General features: G+C 42.3%; 1 protein-coding gene and 1 long non-coding RNA gene across 2 annotated transcripts in view; both read left to right on the top strand.

The window, feature by feature from the left end:
• The window catches only part of DEPDC4 (DEP domain containing 4), a 28,194-nt gene extending 7,346 nt beyond the window's left edge, over positions 1-20,848 (top strand). The window contains exons 2-9 of the mRNA XM_083182208.1: positions 3,904-4,294; positions 4,800-4,948; positions 5,086-5,266; positions 8,795-9,021; positions 10,900-11,042; positions 11,530-11,655; positions 12,056-12,134; positions 18,307-20,848. Coding sequence (XP_083038334.1) covers positions 3,904-4,294; positions 4,800-4,948; positions 5,086-5,266; positions 8,795-9,021; positions 10,900-11,042; positions 11,530-11,655; positions 12,056-12,134; positions 18,307-18,500 — 1,490 coding nt within the window. The 3' untranslated portion in view covers positions 18,501-20,848. The remainder of the gene's footprint in view (positions 1-3,903; positions 4,295-4,799; positions 4,949-5,085; positions 5,267-8,794; positions 9,022-10,899; positions 11,043-11,529; positions 11,656-12,055; positions 12,135-18,306) is intronic.
• Positions 1-21,569, top strand: part of LOC146074284 (uncharacterized) — a 307,386-nt gene that overhangs the window by 221,148 nt on the left and 64,669 nt on the right. The window lies entirely within an intron of this gene.

The following is a 21,569-nucleotide window of genomic DNA, read 5'->3' as shown; positions in this document are numbered from 1 at the left end:
GGTTTGCTATTGTTTTTCCTTGTCCGAACCAGGATCAACTTTTAGCAGCCTGGAGACACCCAGATAAGCGTTTTCAGATTCCTAGACGCTCTCCATCTTTATATCCCTTTGACCCAGCTGCTTTAGGCAAATGGGTGACTCCGCCTCCAGTGGACGCTTCCGTGTCCAGATTATCCAAGAAGACGACATTGCCGGTCCCTGGAGCATCTTCTTTGAAGGATCCATCGGACCGCAAGCTAGAGGCCACGCTAAAGACCATTTACATGGCGGCGGGTGCCCAACTTAGACCTTCCATAGTATCGGCCTGGGTGAACAAGGCCAATGCTAGATGGGCGGAAATGATTCTTGAGGGTTTGGACTCAGGTATGTCTCGTGATGAGATTGCAGAGCACATAAAGGAGAGCACATAAAGGAGTCTGCAGCCTTTTTGGGTGACGCTGCTAAGGATATCTCGCTTATATCTGCTCGTATCTCGGCCAACGCCATATCCGCAAGGAGAGCATTGTGGCTGCGTTCATGGCAGGCAGATGCTGAGTCCAAGAGAGCAGTGGAAGGACTTCCGTTCACAGGAGACATCCTGTTTGGACCGGAGCTTGATAAGTGGATTTCGCAAGCTACTGGGGGGAAGTCAGCATTCCTTCCCTCAGCAGCTCCACCTGCACGACGTCATTATACAGGACCATCTTTTCAGTCCTTTCGTCCGCAGCAGTCCTTTCGAGGTAGAGGACGTGGATTTCAGTCCTCCAGAGGCACGCGTGCTAGAGCCCGTCCTCACTCCAACGCTCGACCACAGGAGCCTAAGCCACCACAGAAGCCGGTGGCATGACTGTTTGCCAGCTTTTGTGGGGGAACCGCAGGTGGGAGCTCGCCTGTTGGACTTCAGAACCCAGTGGTTCTCCATTTCGGAGGACCCTTGGGTTCGCAGGCTCATTTCGGACGGATATCGAATCCAGTTCGACTTTCCTCCCCCCACAAGTTTTTTCACCACTGCTCTCCCCGTGTCTCGGGACAAGAGATCGGCTCTTCAGGGGCCGATAGATATCTTACTAGGGTCCCAGGTTATCATCCCGGTTCCGGCGAGACAGAGAGGCAAGGGGTACTACTCAAATCTTTTTTTAGTCCCCAAGCCAGACGGGTCAGTCAGACCCATCCTAAATCTCAAATCCTTGAATCTATTGGTATCATACCAACCTTTCAAGATGGAGACGATTCACTCTGTCATTGCATCCTTGGAACCGAACGAGTTCATGCTCTCGTTGGACATCAAGGATGCTTACCTTCATGTTCCCATCTGGAAGCCTCACCAGGCTTACCTAAGGTTTGCCTTAGGGAAGGACCACTTCCAATTCAGGGCCCTGCCTTTTTGGGTTATCGTCGGTGCCCAGAGTTTTTACAAAGACTCTGTCAGTTATTATCGCCTCACTCTGACATCAAGGTGTGACCATAATACCATACCTGGACGATCTGCTCATCAAAGCGTCGTCGGCGGAATTACTGGAGGAACACTCGCATGTGACGGTTCAGACCCTCGTCAACCTGGGTTGATTTCTAAATTTCAAAAAGTCCACTCTGACTCCTTCCAAAAGGATTTTTTTTTGGGACTCTGGTTGGACACCTCAGTTCAGAGAGTGTTCCTACCGGATGGTGGCTTCCTTCCCAGCGGTAACTTGGGGAAGGTTCCATTCCAGACCTTTCCAGCTGGATCTCCTAAGGAAGGGGGCAGGTTCGCATCTGTCTCTACGCAGACTGATTCGGCGTTCAACCCTAGCTCGTCAGGCCTTACTCTGGTGGCTTCACTCGGAGCACCTCAGACAGGGGCGAAGATTTGCCATCTGGGACTGGATTCTCCTAACCTCAGACGCAAGTCTGAGAGGTTGGGTAGCAGTGGTGCTCGGTCTTCGTCTGCAGGGGAGATGGGACTTCAGAGAGAGTCAATTATCCATCAGTGTGTTGGAGCTAAGGGCGATTTACAATGCCTTGCTAGCAGCACAGGATTATCTTCAGGGAAGACCTGTAAAGATTCAAGCGGACAACGCCTCAGCGGTTGCCTATGTGAACCGACAGGGGGCACAAGAAGCAGGATGGCCATGGCAGAGGTATCCAAGATTCTACAGTGGGCAGAGAGCAGGCAGGTGATTCTCACCGCTGTGTTCATTCCGGGAGTCGAATGTCGAAAAACGTGGAGGCAGACTTTCTCAGCAGAGAGGATCTCCATCCAGGAGAGTGGACACTACATCCCGAGGTAGATCTGATGGCATCTCGAAAAAATCATCAGCTTCTGAGATATGTGGCAAGGACAAGGGATCCGCACGCCATAGGGACCGACGCCCTAGCAATTCCGTGGACATTCAGCTTCGTGTACCTGTTTCCTCCTCTTTCACTTCTGGGTCAGGTTCTAAAGAGGTTGAAGAGAGAATCCGTCCAGGCAATCCTCATTGCCCCATGTTGGCTACGCAGAAGTTGGTTCCCCGACATTCAGCAACTTCTGGCGGACGAACCATTTCCTCTTCCTCAGCGAGACGACCTTCTACAACAGGGTCCGTTCCACCATCAGAAGTTGTCGTCCCTCCATTTGACGGCGTGGCTCTTGAGACCGAAGTTTTAAGAGCAAGGGGAATTCCAGGTTCAGTCATTCCGACGATGTTGAGGGCTCGTAAACCATCCTCGGCGGCTCACTATCATCGCATTTGGCGTGCCTATGCAGACTGGTGTAGATCTCAGGGATGGCCTTTCAGAACTTTTAAGTTGTCCAATGTTGTTATTCCTCCAGAGGGGGTTGGACGCTGGTCTGCGTTTGGGATCTTTGAAGGTGCAGATCTCAGCACTATCCATTCTTTTTCAGAAAAAGGTAGCGCTCATCCCTGAGATCCAAACTTTCCTACAAGGGGTAGTACGGGTCCAACCTCCGTTTGTCCCACCAATGCCTCCTTGGACGTTTGAGCCGCTAGAGGAGGTACCTTTTTGAAGTTCCTCATCTGGAACACAGTGCTACTGCTGGCTTTAGCATCAGCCCGCCGAGTGTCTGAGCTCAGCGCCTTATCTTGTAAGGCCCCGTATCTTATCTTCCATGAGGATAGAGCGGAGTTACGTACACATCCGTCTTTTCTTCCGAAGGTGGTGTCAAAATACAACGTAAATCAGCCCATCGTGGTTCCTGCTTTTCAGAGTGATTCCCCTTCTCAGTCTACATTGGATGTTTTTTGGGCTCTCAGGATTTATGTGTCAAGGACATCATCTATCAGAAAGTCGGATTGCCTCTTTGTTTGATGAATGTTGTTGTCTCAGTGAACTATTTTCTGTTACCATCTCCTCTAGTAGGACAATTTCCTAACTGGTGGCTGATGGGTCTTAGAGGGGAGGAGCCAGCCTTCCTTAATCAAATTAGTAGTGCCTAGCTCCCAGCTGTCCCAACTCTAAAACCCAATGTGAGTTCCAGTGTCACCTGCTGATTCAGAGAAATGGATTTATCGGTAAGTACCAAAATCCTCTTTTAAAGCAATCGGCTTTAACTAATTTGTCTGGAAAACTTTTGTCTTTTCCAGTACTTGGGAACAAATGGTTGATTGTCATTTTGCTCTCATACATTTCCAGATTTTTGTTCCCACCAGACAGATTGGACAGAAATCTTGGTGTGTGTACCCAGTTTAGTAATGCTGAGATATTGCCAATAGTTTATAAGAGGCCAATCCTTTTAACTCTGTCTAATGATTGGATGGCTAGACATACCCCTACTAGCCCCAAGATCATGATCTATTGCAGTATGCTGCTGTGTGTTGTAATTTCAGTATTACCCACTTATTGACTGCATGTTTTTGTTATTTACATTTAATTTTGTTTAACCATGTTTTGAAACTTGTCGTGCTTACAAATAGTTTTCATTTGTACTTTTTTTTTGTTATTTAGGCTACACAGGACCTTTCCAGGCCACCCATTTATGGAACAGCATCATAAAAGCCCTGAAAACACAAGTGGAAGTAAAGAACAGACGACAGCATCTTCGTACTTACCCAAACTGCTTTGCAGGGTCTGATGCTGTGGACGTTGTGCTTTGCCATCTCATGCAGAATATGTATTTAAGCAGCTATGATATTTCACGTACTAAAGGAGTGCAACTGTGCCAGGCACTAATGGATCACAAAGTATTCAAACCTGTTGGTGCAAAACTTTTTAAGGGTGAAGTTGAACTGGTCTTTGAGGACAGTAATAATAATTTCTATAGGTTTCTAGAGCCCAGAGGAGCTGCTGACTGCTCTCCCAGTGACAACAGCTATGGAAAGGAGAAGAGGCGGACCAGGTTGGCCTTTATTTGCTAATGAATTCCATATTTTTGAGCAGAACAGTTTGTCATTTTCTTTTTTAATATTGTATACAACTTCTAATATACTATTGTAGGGATGAATTCAAGACATACAATGAAGCTCATAATATCAACAGTTATGTCGGCATTGTTAAAATGGCGACAGGTGAAATGTTGATGTTTGGGTTAGGCTGTAAAGGGGAAGGGAGTTAGAAATAAGTTACCAGAATGTACCAGAAGACTATGTCGACATTCTAACATATCAAACCCTCACCTGTATCATGCCAAGCTTGCGATACTAGGCTTACCCAACCTCTATTTTTTTTTTTTGTACGTTTCTAGTAGAGTATGTACCCTCTTTGGGTAACTGCCACATTGGTTAGGGTGAAAACTGATGTAACTGCATATTGTAGAATGTCGGTGATGTTTGACAGTAGATCATTTAGGATTTGTCAGAATGACTTTAAAAAGGATTCCCTCTTTCTTCCTCTCTGTAATCTAGAAGTGGACGTGTTGTAACAATATGTAACCCAACAGCCCTGGATTCAGCAAATGAGAAACTGAACCAGCTCTTGCACTGCATCTGTGAGCATCCCAATGCACAGCTGAACTCTGATCTCCCCAAGCTTACCTGCGCCCTTTCACAGAAAGGTAATGACAAGCAGCTGGAAATTGCAATGGCTTCCTTGTCACATGTACATTCCCCAGCTACGCTAATCAAAATTCAAGTTTTTGTATACAAATAGGGCATATGCAATGTAATTATTATTTCTTATTTTTTTATTAAGATATTGAAAATGTGTGGAAACAGCAGGTTATGGTGCGTCTTCTGCAACTCATTCACATTCCTGTCTTGGAAGAAATCTTATCTTCCCCAGCTAAAGCCGACTACAAACAGCATTTCACTGATTTTATTGTGTCCAATACATTTCTGGATAGAGAAATTTTGCAGACCTTAAACTTGCCTAAGTAAGTGCTGTTTCACCTATTTTAAATTGACATATATATGTGGATATATGTGTGTGTGTGTGTGTGTGTATGTATATATATATATATATATATATTGTTTTAGTGGGGGCACAATTTTTTTTTTCACTAGTTCTTGCATGAGGATACATCCTTCTAAGCCACAGGTTCTCAAAGTTGGTCCTCAGGACCCCACACGGTGCATGTTTTGCAGGTCTTCTCACAGAATCATGTGAAATAATTAGCTCCACCTGTGGATCTTTTAAAATGTCAGTCAGTAATGAGTGCACCTGTCGGGTGACCTGGAGACTGTGAACTGTGTGGGGTCTTAAGGACCGTGTTTGAGAACCACTGTTCTAAGCTAATGACACGCTCCAAAATGATATCATTGCTAGTTTTGTGAGACAATGTGGATGAGCTATTTTTCGAAAATAAAAGGCACGCAGCTCACAGATCTCCTAGGTCGGAATGGTAGTAGTAATAATGGGAGGAATTGTCCTTTTAAATGTAATGCTGGCCATACACACTGCGATACATGCGTGCATTCGGTGCTTAACTAGCATGCATCACATTGCCTGTGCATGCAATGTGATGAAAACTAAGTACAAAAAGTATGTGCAAGCACATACTTTTTGTACTCTGCGATGAGGTGCCGCGGGAGCGCGCACCTCAAAGCACATAACGCACAGCCCGCATCGCAGCGTGTATGGGCTGCTTGACATCTGAATGAATCTGTGTCAAAATATGTATTTACTTTTTTGGTATCAATGAAGGGAGCTAAAACTTTCATTTAAAGGCAAATTTAGACATTCTTAATCTGCAAAGGACAATGGGGGTTATTCTAGTTCGTTCTTTCTGAGAAAATCCTTCTTAGATGGACAAAACCATGTGCACTGCAGGTGGGGCAGATGTAACTTGTGCAGAGAGAAATAGATTTGGGTGGGGTTTTTCTTCAAAGTGAGATCTATATTGCAGTGTAAAATCATGCAGTCAGTATTTTCCCTGCACAGAAACAAAATAACTCACCCAAATCTAATTCTCTCTGCACATGTTACATCTGCACCCCCTGCAGTGCACATGGTTTTGTCCATCTAAGAAGGATTTTGTCAGAAAGAATGAACTAGAATAACCCCCAATATCTTATACTGCATTTTCTTTTTTTTAATTGAGTAATTTTTTATTGGTTTTGCATAAAGGGGCCAACAAGAAAAAAAAAATACAGATAGTAGTGCTACAATATGTGCATATACGAGATGTGAAAAATCCGTAAGCATATACATACTGGGTAGATTAACATATACGATCATATACATGTTATGACGAGCACAGCAAATATCAACCAGCACAGCAAGGATAAGTAGACAAATATACAAATACAAGTGCCCGAAAGGCACCATCCGGGTTCTCACAAACAGTGAAGCAGTTGGAGGTGTGTGTGTATACATACATACATACATACATACATACATACATACATACATACGTACCAACACACTCACCATTCCTAAGAATGAGGTGCAAACAGCACCCACTTCCCAGGGTGGGGTGCAGTGGCCTGTGACCATACACTCTAGTAAATACAAACACAGGGGGCCCAGCACTCACTACAACAAACTAACTCACCTTAACATTCAAATAATTAATTAAATAAATAATGGGGTTTTAGTTCATGAATTGATCAATGCATTTAAGCTTGCAGCCCATCGCCAAGGGACCCCATTTCACTGCAAGTCCTACACTAACAACTGGTTTTCATGGGAACCTGGCCACTGCTTATTCTCTATCAGAGCGCATGAAGAATCACTCAGCACTATCAAATTGTTACACAAATCAGTCTACAAGTGGAAGCACTACTGACTAACACCATTATAACACACTAACTAAGATTAATAAAATAACCCACCCAATAAAGCCCAAAACAAACCTTCCATATGACCTCCCCCCACCCTGTACAACCCATCCCCAACTCGGGCGTACCTGGATCCCTGAATCTTATACTGCATTTACACATATTTATATATCTTTAAATCTGATTAAATTTTTTACAGAAACATATATATATAAATGAAAAAGTGTAGTGGTTCTTGTTTCCAGCATGTTTAGCCTGATACTCCTGCTCTGTGTGCATACGCTAGTTTATGGACTAACTAAGAGGGGAATTGCAAGTAACAGAGAGGCCCAGAGATGAGGACAATAGAAATGAGGCAGTGAAGGCACAGCTTTACAACACTCCCTGGAATTTCTTCCCCCTTCATTGCTATTCAGTCACATTGTATGTGATCCAGAAAGCATTGTTGGTCCTATTATAAAGTGCATTACAGAATGCTATGCAGTGTGCCTATTAATGAGTAAACTGCAACTTGCTTGTTGTAAGCAGTTTGTAATGTAATGCAACTTTTTTAAATTACTTTATTCAAAGACCCCAAAGGCTTTTCATATATTGGATACAGTAACAGTTTTGTGGAAAAATATACATATAATAAAAAAAAATGAGTTGGGGAAAGAAATGATATGATCCACATAGCAATGCATATCTGCAATTATCATTTTGTTTCTAGTAGCAATCTGTATTTGACTAATCCTTGTCACTCCTTGGCAGCCTCCCATCTTATGTGTTCTGTAGAAGAAATAGAAGGCACCCAATAATTCATAAACAAGGGCAGTATAAACAACAAATCCCTAATGCTGGGTACACACCAGGACGACAAGCGTCCGATCCCATCAATCTAGATCCAATTCCGACGATTGGATGTAGATTGTGTGGTGATTGGGCCCTTTTCTGTCCTGGTGTGGTCCGATACCGATCCGATGTGCGGTCCCGCGCGCCGGTCCAGATCGTGCAGCAGGTAGGATCTGGAAATGACCAACTCCAGGGCGCGGGTCATGCCCCCCACGTCATCGTGAGCGGTCAGAAGAAACACTGACGACCCGCTCACGATGTGCATCGTGAGCGGGTCGTCCTGGTGTGTACCCCACATAACACATTAGACCAGTGGTTCTCAACCTCATGTGAACAGTTCATGTTTTCCAGGTCTCCACACAGAATCACAAGTGAAGTAATTAGCCCCACCTGTGGATCTTTTAAAATGTGTCAGTGAGTAATGAGTGCACCTGCCAGGTTACCTGGAAAATGTGAACTTGTGGTGGGGTCCTGTGGACCGAGGTTGAAAACCACTGCATTAGATCTATGTTTTATGAAGTCTATTCATGAAGCAGTGAAGAGTGGAGAAGTTGCCCATTGCAACCAATTAGCTTATTTGTATAATTTTATAGAATGACCTTGAGAATTGTTACTTAAAGCTGACATTGGCAACTCCTCCGCTTTTTCACTGCTCCATGAATAGACTTTGTTACTAATCCTGTGCATGGGAAGCCAGTCGTCACATTACCAGAGCCACATCATTTGTCATTTTGTAGAGTTACAATTTCCCAAGACGGACGGTGATGCACTGTTTATGACGTAGGATGTTACAGTAGATGGGCAGCGAAGGGCAATTTGTTGCCTTTAGATTATTGTACTTGTGTTTGTAGGTTGGACAGATGGCTTGCTGCAGCAGTTGAATGCTTGGAGTATTTCCCTGATGAGCATATCGTGATGCTAAGCCAGCAGTTATCTCTCAGTAACGGAGATGATGGAAATCAGGACTTGTGCAAGAAGATGCTGTTTGAAGTCATTGCCAAATATTATGCCCATGAAAGAGGTCCTTTTTTGGACAGCCGAATGGTTGAAATTCTAAGTGGAATTGTTGAACTCTTGGGTGAGCGTAATCCGTTTATACTGTTAAATACCATGTGGGAAATTATTTGAAATCTGTATGCAGGAAAGACTTACTGGAACCCATAGCAACTGTGTAAGGATGGGAGTACTTTGCACCCTTCTTAGACTGTTTGGAGGGTAGCTTACAGGATTCAAGTGAAAAAGTTATAAAATCACTGGTATTTAGCTGTTTATTTAAAGCACACAATCAGATTAACACCTGTAAAAATATGATACAAAAAACACAGGAGGATACCTGTTGGTTTTTCCCAGTACCCTTTAGCCAAAGTTGGTAGTTATCAAGGTAAACTTCTCCGCATATTGGGGGTTATTCTGGTTGGCACGCTCGCATGTGATCTAAATGGTTTTTAAATGTGTGCGCGCATTTCTGTGCATGTGCCGGGTGCGTGTGGCCATGGCGAACAGTGTTCGCCGGGTGTATGCACCCAAGTCTGCGGACGTGCCAGGGGATTCACCCAGGGTTTCATGGGTGTTCCCATGAAAATCACCCAGGGACGTGGGGGGGGGGGGGCAGACAACTGACATCACCCGATGTCAGCTGCCCAGTTCCCGTCTAGTGTGTAAATCTAAGTGACCTGAGAATGCGAATTCACTGCCTTGCGAGTCAACCAGAATTAGATCCATTGTGCAAAGAGCAAACTATATTGATATAATCTGTATCCCTGCATGTACAAATGGGGGGGGGGAATACATTGCTGAACACCTGCAGAGCGTAGACATTACAAGATTTACATGAAAATATCCGTAACAATGTTATTATTGGGCATAATGTTTTTGGCTAATGTGCACCTTGAAAAACCAAAATAAGGATCTGATTCAGACCTGACCTCTGCTGAGTGAATTTGCAGCAGACTGCAATCAGACCGTGAAATCTCACCCCATGCACGTTTTCTAATAACTTGCGAATGGATCACCGATCTGCAAAGATCACTGGCTATCTAATGTTTTTCCCAATCTGCAAGTGTGCGTAACTCTGACCCTTCCGCAGCTCTGTGTTATAGACAGGCTGATCTAGGCCGATGCTTATGTCGCACACATTCCCTGCAAATGCCTGGACACTTCTGCGCTTTTTCAGACACTTCAAGTTCCCAGAAATCGGCAGGTTACCACCCCCCGAACACCAACTTCCTGTCAGTTAAGTTGCAAAGGGGATTGTGAAAAGTCATTGGTAATGTTTGTTGCTGTTTGGCCTCCTGTATGTGCGCTATGATCTATACGCATGAGCAGTCACTCGAAAATAGATTGGTTCGCGAATTCGTAAAATCGCAATCAGATTTGAGTAACCCCCTAAATCTAAAATCCATATCTCCCAGCTTGACCTTTTTGCTTTTTATTTTTTTTTTACCTTTTTTTTTTCAAGGTGTGGGTTTCTGAATGTGAATAAATGTTACATACACTTCTCCAGTCATGTGACCTACAACGTTTTTCATTGGTTGGTCCCCAGAGGTTGTACAAGTCTGCTGTCAGCATTGTGTTCCAGTGGATTTTAAAATGTGCTGAGAGATTTAGATTTGGAAGGGGGTGTCCAAACTGAATTCTAAATGGCAGCGTCAAAAATCCATATAACATTTGAGGCTTCAGATGTGTCCACATACATCTAGCCTCCTTCATAGTTTAACAGTGCTTCTACTCTCACAGCCCTTCTACTCTCATCACGCCATGGCGTGACTCTAGCCCAGAGAATCTTTGCATACAATCTTTTCTTATTCACAAAGGTAAACACTGTAACGTAATGTTGTGTATGCTAATAAAGCCACACTTTCAAACAATATAGGCATTCTGCCTATGATTTAAATATTTTTATTTTATTATTAATTTCATAATATATTATGTTTTTTTTTTTTTTTTTTTTTTTCAGAACTTGGGAAAAGAAGCCAAGCCTTAGAAGCTGTCCAGCTTTACTTAAGGATGCTAATGCCAAAAGCAAGAGAGGAGCTCCGTCGGTTACTAATGTTTTTGGCAACTGCATCTGAATCTGATGCCTACCGGCTACAGAAGCAGGTATGAAGGGCAAAGTACACTAGCTCAATTCTTAATTATCGATAGTCTGAAACCATTGTTTTTGTATGTTTAGGTTTAATTTGTAAAAAATAACATTAGATAACATTAGAGAATAGGTTAACAGTATTGTTTCAGATTGGGATTGGTGGTATGTTGTTTTTATTTTAATTGTATCCTCAATTACTTTCTTTATTACAGGAATGCAGTAAATATGGTTAAGTTATCCTATATTCATATGCTTTAAGATATTGCTCTGTGCTTTATGAATCACGTTTAATACTTCACACGAGGCCCTGCCACAATCTAGCTTCCAGTGTAAATGGTCTAGAACGCACTACAGTGTACTGTACAGGCTATACACCACAGTATTTGTAGAAGGATTACTGATGTATAATATTTTCTTTCATTAGCAGTGAGTCTCTTTACCTAATTCACTGTTTTTATCACTACTTTAAATGTATTCCTTTTATTTGTTTGTTTTCCTCAGTATGATAACAAAGTGATGGTGTTAAAAACCTTTACAAAGGTTATTGTCAATAACCCCACTGTGTCTAAAGGCCAAAGCGAAGAATTTACCATGTTTTTGGTGAACAATTCAAGTGACTTATTTAAGGTAACTATGATGTATCAGAACGCATGTTATATGAAATTCAACCGGGATGTCCTGTGTCTTTTACCTCAGCGGTAAAGCTGTATTGGCAATCCCAACATGTGCTGGTACCACTTCTTCCCCATGACGATGCAGCAGACTAAAGCCCCCCTCCCAAAAATCGCTGGGCACACTGCTGGTGTAAAATGGGGGGATGGGACAGAACACATGGTATACTTGCACTGATACCACTCCACCCCCCAATAACATTGCTTAATACATCTCTGCCAAAGTCTGCTGTGTGTAGAAATGTGTGTACAGAGCTTTGTTAAATCTATTCAGTTCCGTTAAGCATCTCAAAAGTTTGTGTAATTATTTTATTCCTGCATATTCATACATATAACCGTGTTTGTTTATTATGCAGACACCTATGGAGTTACTGGATCTTGTTAGTACGAAATTAAGATGCATGCAGAATGGAGCAGATCCGGATGACCTTTCAGGTAGCTACTTTTGGTGTTCACAAAAAGAACCATTAAATAAACTAAATATTTACCACCAGACTGGTAATTTAGCAATTCTATTAAAGTGATTTGTACAAGGTCCTGTATTCTGATCCTCACTGTGTTTGTCTGTTGCCTGTTAGACCTGTAAATCCAGCTAATGAAAATTGTTTAAAGATTTTTTTTTTTTTTAACAGTTTCTAAATTCAAAGTCAATCCATAGAACTAGAATTTATTTTAAAGTAAATTTACATTTATTAGTAAATTCTTAGATGTTACTAATGTATTGCCTGGCTGTTTCGGTGACAGTATAGTTAAGGTACATATGAATTGAGAAATAAACTTAACCCCTTGCCGACACATGACGTATATATACGTCATGACTTTAAACTGTCACCGCGTCTATAGACGCGGTGACAGTTTAAACATGTCTGCTGTCCCTGACAGCAGACATGTCCCTGCATGCCCAGGGGGGCGGCGATGCCTCCCCCCCGTCGGCGATCGCTGTGATTGGCTGTTCAATGTGAACAGCCAGTCGCAGCGTTTTCCTGTGTTACCGGCGAATCAGACGCTCGGTAACACAGGGATCAATCACCGCCGGGTGGGAGGGGGCGTGAGGGGGTCACCGGTGATGACCACACCTCACCCCACCTGCCCCCAAGGCTGTGATTGGTCCGACGGACCAATCACAGCCATGGCGCGTGATTTAAACTAACGGTGACTGCGCTGCAGACGCCATTCCGGTCTGGAATTGCGTGCAGAGCGGTCACCGTGCCAATCTGTCGTGATATACTGACCTGATCCTTGCCTGATACTTACCTGATCACCGCTGGTAGCGTGCTGCCAGCAGCTGGATGCTTCCTGGATCTTGTGACTTCCTGTGTGCTGCTGCTGCAGTGTCATAGAGTCACAGATAGTGAGAGAGATAGTGAGAGAGATAGTGAGAGAGATAGTGAGAGAGATAGTGAGAGAGATAGTGAGAGAGATAGTGAGAGAGATAGTGATAGAGAGTGCTATATTTTGTGTCTGCTGCCCCCCCCTTTTGTGCTGATCAGTATATCTGTGCTGATCAGCAACTTTTTGGGGGTGCAGGTTTTTTTTATATATATATATATATATATATATATATATATATATATATATATATATATATATATATATATATATATATATATATATATATATATATATATATATATATATATATATATATATATATATATAGAAAGCACTTACCCCCCACACTGTATGTGAAGGATCCAGACCAGCACTTACCCCCCACACTGTATGTGAAGGATCCAGACCAGCACTCAACGTTGGTGAAGAAAAAAAGGTGTTTATTCCATGCTGTGCAGTACAATAAACAGCTACCTGGCCCGACGGCCGTTTCAACTGGACTCAGCCAGTCTTCGTCAGGGGTCCGACCCCTGACGAAGACTGGCTGAGTCCAGTTGAAACGGCCGTCGGGCCAGGTAGCTGTTTATTGTACTGCACAGCATGGAATAAACACCTTTTTTTCTTCACCAACGTTGAGTGCTGGTCTGGATCCTTCACATACAGTGTGGGGGGTAAGTGCTTTCTATTTACTGACTTTATGGACCTTGCACCAGATTCGTTCACATGGAGTGCCGCCCTGCTTAACTTTGTTATATATATATATATATATATATATCTGTCAGTTGCACCAAAGGTTGTGCTGCCTGTGCAACTGACTGCTGCCCCCCCTGCTGCCCCCCCTTTTGTGCTGATCAGTATAAACTAAGTGATCAGCACCTTTTTTGGGGTCCAGGTTTTTTTTTTTTTTTATATATATATACCCTGTCAGGTTGCACCCACAGTTGTGTGCCTGCTGCCCCTCACTGCTAATCAGTGTTGCATCACTGCATCACTGATCTGCAGTTTTTTTTTTTTTTTGGAGAGTGCAGTGGGGTTTTGTTTTTACACCCACGTTGCTTTTGTGGGTGTCCTGTGGCCGCTGAGCGCTGATCAGTGACGTACATCACTGAACAGTATTTTTGGCACAGGGTTGATATATATTTTTTTTTTTATTATTGGGATCAAATTCCTGTATAAAGTATTTTTTTTTTCTGCACTACATACACACTACATACCCCCCGTGTTGAAATAAAGTTTGTACCCCCCCTACACTATACACGTGTTGAAACATTACACTTACAGAAACACAAAAATAAAAATGGCATCCCAAATGTCATCCCAAATGTCACCCCAGTCATCCAGAAGAATGTATTCAGCGGAGGAGGCATATGCCATGCTTGCCTCTGACTCTGACACAGCCAGTGATGCAAGCGGGGAATTTGAAGGATTCGTCTTAACCTCATCTTCCTCCTCTAGTGATGAGGGACCCCCTCAAAGACGCCCCCGTAGAGCAGCTGAGACCCCCCCCCCAAATGATTGATCCCGTATGGACCCCACCACCAGACAATTTTGAGCCCCAGGTTCCTGAGTTTTTGGCCATCCCAGGAATCCAATTTGATTCAACAGGTCTCAGAGAAATTGACTTTTTCAAATTATTTTTCTCTGATTTTATAAATTTAATAGTGGACCAAAGTAATTTATATGCCCAGCAGTTTATTGCTCAAAACCCCACGTCATCATTTGCTAGGTGGACCCCTGTAGATGCAGTAGAGATTATGACGTTTTGGGGTCTGGTGTTACATATGGGCATAGTAAAAAAGCCAGAAATTAGGCAATATTGGAGTACAGATGTTCTGTACAGCACCCCACTTTACCGTATGGCCATGGCTCGGACTCGTTTTGAGACAATCCTTAAATTTTTACATTACACCGATAATGCACAGTGCCCACCCAGAGATGATACCACCTTTGACCGGCTATTCAAAGTCAGGCCGGTCATTGATCATTTCAGTGCCAAATTTGCAGAGATGTACATCCCTGAAAAATTTATTTGTATCGACGAGTCCCTTATACATTTTAAAGGAAGGGTTAAATTCCGCCAGTACCTTCCCAGTAAGAGGGCAAGGTATGGCATAAAAATGTATAAACTGTGTGAAAGCACCTCAGGGTACACCCACAGGTTTAGGGTATATGAAGGGAAGGATTCAAGAATTGAACCGCCAGAATGCCCCCCCTCCCTCGTAGGTGTTAGTGAAAAAATTGTCTGGGATTTAGTGCACCCCTTCCTAGATAAAGGTTATCACCTCTATGTGGATAACTTTTACACTAGCATCCCCCTGTTTAAGGCCCTTGGTTCAAGAGGTACAGCAGCTTGGCCTCCCAAAAACGCACATTGCCCAAGTACTGAGAAGGGGTGAAAGCAGGGGAATATGCACCGAAAATATGTTGTTGGTCAAATATAAGGACAAGAGGGATGTCCTTATACTGACAACAATTCACGGAGACAGTACCACCTCCGTCCCTGTACGAGGTACCAGTACCCACACCTCAAAACCTAATTGTATCCTAGATTACAATAAGTACATGGGCGGAGTGGATCTTTCAGATCAGGTGCTGAAGCCGTACAGTGCCCTGCGGAAAACAAAAATCTGGTACAAGAAGCTGGCCGTGTATATCATCCAGATGGCACTGTATAACGCTTACGTGCTATTCCGTTCTACCAGCCAGAGGGGGGACATTTATGCACTTTCAAGAGGAAGTCATAAAGGGCCTAATATTTGGGAACCAGCAGGCAGAGGGCCCCAGTACTTCTAGTACTGGCCCCCGTATTGTACCAGGGCAGCATTTTCCTAACGAAATCCCCTCCACTGCAAAAAAGGGCAGGACACAAAAAAGGTGCAAAGTTTGCTATAAAAAGGGAATAAGAAAGGATACTATTTTCCACTGTGAAACTTGCCCCGACAAACCCGGCCTATGTATAAAGGAGTGTTTTAAAATATACCACACATCTATGGATTATTAGGTTCATCATTTCACCGTGCTTCTGGAGTCTTGCTAATGCCACATAGCACCCACCATTCATTCCACCAGAATCTGAGCTGCAAAATCCAAAAATCACTCCTTCCCTTCTGAGTCCTGCCATGCACCCAACTGGTATTTTTTGGTCACATATGAGGCATTGCCATACTCGGGAGAAATTGGGGCACAGATTTTGGGGTGCTTTGTCTCCTTCATTCCTTGTGAAAATGAAAATTTTTGAGCCAGAACTGCATTTTTGTGTAAAAAATGTAATTTTTCCATTTTCACAGCCCAGTTGTACAACAATTGGTGAAACCCCTGGGGATTTGAAATGTACACTATAGCCCTAGATGAATTCCCTGAGGGGTGTAGTTTGCAAAATGGGGTCACTTGTGGGGGGGTTCCACTGTATTGGTGCTTCAGGGGTCTTGCTAATGCGACATAGCACCCACCAACATTCCACCAGAATCTGTGCTGCAAAATCCAAATATCACTCCTTCCCTTCTGAGTCCTGCCATGCACCCAAATGGTATTTTTTGGTCACATGTGAGGCATTGCCGTACTCGGGAGAAATTGGGGCACATATTTTGGGGTGCTTTGTCTCCTTCATTCCTTGTGAAAATGAAAAATTTTGAGCCAGAACTGCATTTTTGTGTAAAAAATGTAATTTTTCCATTTTCACAGCCCAGTTGTACAACAATTGGTGAAACCCCTGGGGGTTTGAAATGTACACTGTAGCCCTAGATGAATTCCCTGAGGGGTGTAGTTTGCAAAATGGGGTCACTTGTGGGGGGGTTCCTAACTTTTAGCATCTTATGGTGCCTAGAAACCTACATGGTGCCTAAAAAATATTCTCATAAAAAGGAGGCTCCAAAATCAAGTAGGTGCTCCTTCTATTATGAAGCCTGTGGTTTGGTCAACGTGCACACTAGATCCACATATAGGATATTTATGAAAACAAAAGAATTGGGGGAATCAATTTTTAGTCACATTTCTCTAGTAAAATCTACTGTGTTCCTTAGAAAAATGTATTAAAATTGAAAATCTGCTAAAAAAATGAAATTTTGAAATTTCACCTACACTTTGTTTTAATTCCTGTGAAACACCTAAAGGGTTAACAAACTTCCAAAATGCTGTTTTGAATACTGTGAGGGGTGCAGTTTTTGAAATGGCATCATTTATGGGGGTGTCTCACATACAAGTCCCTCAAAGTCACATCAGAACTGAACTGGTCCCTAAAAAAATCAGTGTTTGAAATTTTCTTGAAAATTTGAGAATTTGCTATTCATATTTTAAGCCTCCTAGTGTCCAAAAAAATTAAAAGGAGGTTGTAATAATGATGGAAACATAAAGTAGACATATGGTCTATGTTAGTTATTAACTATTTTGAGTGGTATGATTATTTGTCTCACAAGCAGAAAATTTAACATTTTGAAAATTGCTAAATTTTCAATTTTTTTTACGACATTTTGGTATTTTTCACAAAAAAACACAGACTGTATCGACCCAAATTTACCACTAACTTGAAGTACAATGTGTCACGAGAAAACAATCTCAAAATCACTGGGATAAGTAAAAGCAAAAAAAAGTTATCCCCACTTAAGTGATACATGTCAGATTTGAAAAAAAGGGCTCTGTCAGGAAGGCAAAAACAGGCTGCGGCGGGAAGGGGTTAAAAACTCGAACTAGTGTTTCCCTTTCCAGAAGATTGTGTTTTCTAAGCATTTTTGCAGTCTTTTCTCACTAAGCATTTTTCATTTTGAAGCTGTATTCACTACAAAGGATGTCATGTCTGCTGTTGGGGCCGTGAGCCCGTGGAGGTTTGTGTTTCCCAGGTCTGCCACCCAGATAAAAAAATTATTTCTAAGTATAATGTAGGAACAGGACAGCTGTGGCATTTTTACTTTTGCCCAGGTTCATATTGCAAAAACAGAAATCACTGTCCATGCTTGAAATCGGGTGTATGAATATTATTTTTGCTACTATATTTTACAATATATTTGTATTTCCAAAAAAGTACTCCAGGCACACCAACAGCACAGGCACTGGTGATATCCATGCTTGAGCAATGCCATGTGAGAAACTTTAATATGAATCTACTGCTGCATTGTTATGCATTCACAATGAACTGTAGAAACAAAATAGCAGAAATGTTGTACCAAAGTTTTTAACTGTAAGTTTTTTTTTACTAAAATATACAGCATATGATTCATTTTTGCAAAGCATTTGATTTGATAAAATTCACAAAATTTCATTTGTGCATGTTCCCTTGTGACAGGCTTCACATTTTGCCAGCGTTTAACGGCTGAAGAGTACGAAATACAGCGGTGTTCCAACACCAGAATGGAGGTGAAACAGTTGATGGAACTGGTGGACAGGTGTTGTGCAGTTCCTGAGAAGAAGAAGAAAAAACTGATGAAGGAATTCCAAAAGTACCACCCTTTAGCCTGCAGCAACCAAGTTCCCACCTGATTGGTTTCCATGGGGAGCCATTATGCACCTTACAAACGTCATTGAATTGTTTCTTATAGTATGTTAAGCTTATGCATATCTTGAAGAGTAGAGAAGTAAATGAGCAGTTTCTTTATCTGCTCCTTGACACAGATTCCTGTCGGTATGTATAGGTGGTTTTATATGGGATGGACTTTGCTGTTCCCTGGAGCAGTTTGCTACTAAGTATTATGTGTGACTACTGATATAAACTGTATCTGTCCCCTATACAGAATGCAGCACGAGCTATATCGATCCAGCGTTCATTAGAGTGCAGCCTATCTGTACACTAGTAACCAGTGACCTTTGGGTAATAATTGATTCAGTATAATATGAGCCTTTCTTCAGCTACCACAATTGCTGCCTCCGATGTGTGAAGGGAACAGGCAAATCCCCCAGCCTTCGAGCTGCTTCTGATGTGATGGGTGGCGGTAGTTTGGACAACTGCACTATTTTAAATTTTTACCTTGAATCCACTAATATATATTTTTTATGTTCTAAAAATGTGCTACTGTGTGTGTGTGTGTGTGTGTGTGTGTGTGTGTATATATAAATGTATAGTGCTTAAGATTTTAAGGGAGTATGTGCAATTAATTGTATGTGAGTAGGAATTCTAATTCTAACTGTGAATATAGGCTAATTCTTACTTAATAAGTGAAACCGAACGCTGCATTATGAATGAGATATTTTATTGTGATTATTTCTGGTCTTTAATAAAAGCTCATCCATGTGCTACCACAACACAAACGTAGATCAAAGATTTGTTTTATAAAGTATATCAGAACCTCACTCTACATAAGGAAAAGTTAGCACAGGATGACATGCAGGAAAGGTACAGGGATTTGGAGACATTTTGTTGGAGAATTTCATTTCTAAAAGAACCGTTCTTGGCCCTCTCCTTTTCTCTGTGTCCTCTTTAGGTGAGCTCGTTTGACTGCCAATATCACCTCCTGGTCTCTCTGGCTCTCCTCACTCTTATTTCCATCTCCTATCTCTTCTCGGATGTGTCTGCGCTTTCTTCAACTTGACATGTCTGAGACTGAGCTAATAAACTTCCCACATAACCTAACCTCCCACAATGTCTCTATTAGTGGAACAACCATCTCCTCTAGCCCCAAGTACGCTGCCTTTTGGAGTTATTCTTGATTCATCCCACTCCTTTAAACCACACATTCAGTACCTCTCACAGTCCTGCTATTTTCGCCTCAAAATTATATTTCCAGGATCATTCAAGATGCTACAAAGACCCAAATTCATTGAATGGTCCCCTCCAGATTGGAGTACTGGAATCTCCTACTATCTGGCTTCCCTGACAAATTGCCTCTCAACTCCATTCTATCCTCAATGCTGCTGCCAGGCTCATATTCCTCTCCAAACGTACTATGTCTTAAGCTGTGTACACGCGGAGCAATATGATCGCTGGCAATATATTGCTCAGTGTTATCTGTTTCATCAGCAACCAGAGATGGTAAATGATGAAAATGCCACATTGCCTGGAGAAGAGGCATGAGAAGTCGCTGGTCGGAGGAGCATGCTCCTCCAACCAGTGACCATTAGGGGACTGAAAACGGGATTTATCGCCGGTGCACACTCCAATCGCTGGCAATATGTCGCTCAGCAATCATATTGCCATCGATTTTATGCCCGTGTGTACGCACATTTACAAACCCTACACTGATCACCCTTACCCTTCAGAATCCATTTCAAGCTCCTCACACTCCCTTAAAAATACCTTTCCCATTCCTCTTTTACTTACATATCTGATCTTATCTCTTTATACTCCCACCCACCCTCTTCACTCCACAAATGCACACCGCCTCACCTGCCAACTGGTTGCTCCCATTCCTACATCCAAAATTTGGGCTGTAGTGATCCTTTGTTAAATTTTCTACCCCTCCCTATCAGACTGTCCGCTTCTTAAAACTGTCTCTCAAGACCCACTTCTCTATTAAACCCAACCTTCTGTGTCACTCCTTCAGAATGTTAGCTCTCACAAACAGGGCGCTCTTTCTCTCATATTTATATACATATAATAGTAAGCCTGCTCAAAGCAAGAGCTTTGAAAGCTAGTCTACTACCTTCTGTGTTTGTGCATGTGTGTTACACATAGTCAACAGATGTCAGTGCTTCGGAGACTAATGGAGATGATCCTTGTCCAGATTTATTTATTAATTATTTATTTGTTAAAAAAAAATGGATGTAACCTGCACTAAACATGTGAAAGAAAATAATTGCTTGGCATTTAAATTCAGTGCCTGAGAGAGTACTCAAACTTTGTATCCTGTTTTGAAACCTTGTTTCATGCACAAATAAAATATATTTGTGTATTTCATGTTCTTGTAATTATACAACATAAACAAATGCAACATACCTCCCTCATTAAAATATAAAAATATTCAATTATCCACAATGCTTCTGTTCCTGAGCATTTGTCAGGCAACTAACGTAAAACATATTACAACAAGTTCTCACCTTAAATACATAAAGGGGGTTATTCTGGTTGAAAAGAAAGGGTCTGGTGATCAGTGCGCTACTAACTGCAGCTGGTACTGAGACTTGTCAGGTCTCGAAATGGGTAAAAAGGAAAAAGAGGTGTACCAGCGCTGGCTGTGAATATTAAAAAATGATATACAGAACGGTATCCTTTACAGTATTTATTATCAATAAAAATGCTGAAATAGCTGTACCAATTTTTAGGTAATTTGATGTATAAAACAGGGGATTACAATAAAATCATATTATTGGACATTCAATATGCATCATGATATATTATACGGGCATTGGGTTTGTATATTACCACACGGACGTCGCAGATGGTAGTCCCATAAAGCAGCAGATAGTCAGGTGGCCAATGGCAGTCCCAAAACACAGAGTCCAGTTGGAGAATTAGGTTCCTCTGGTGGGAAAGATGGTGAACCTGGAGGATGAATGGAATATCCAGTCGCTGCCTCGGATGATGAGTCCGGATGGGGTGGTGCACAAGCACGGTGCGTTGTCAGCTGTGGTGTGAAGTTGGCCCGGTATGTGATGCAATAGGGAGGAATGTCCAGT

This window comes from Crinia signifera, chromosome 4, assembly GCF_055691185.1.
Source record: "Crinia signifera chromosome 4, ASM5569118v1, whole genome shotgun sequence".
NCBI lineage: Eukaryota > Metazoa > Chordata > Amphibia > Anura > Myobatrachidae > Crinia > Crinia signifera.
Note: the sequence above shows the minus strand (reverse complement) of the source record. Positions and strands in the feature narration are given on the sequence as shown.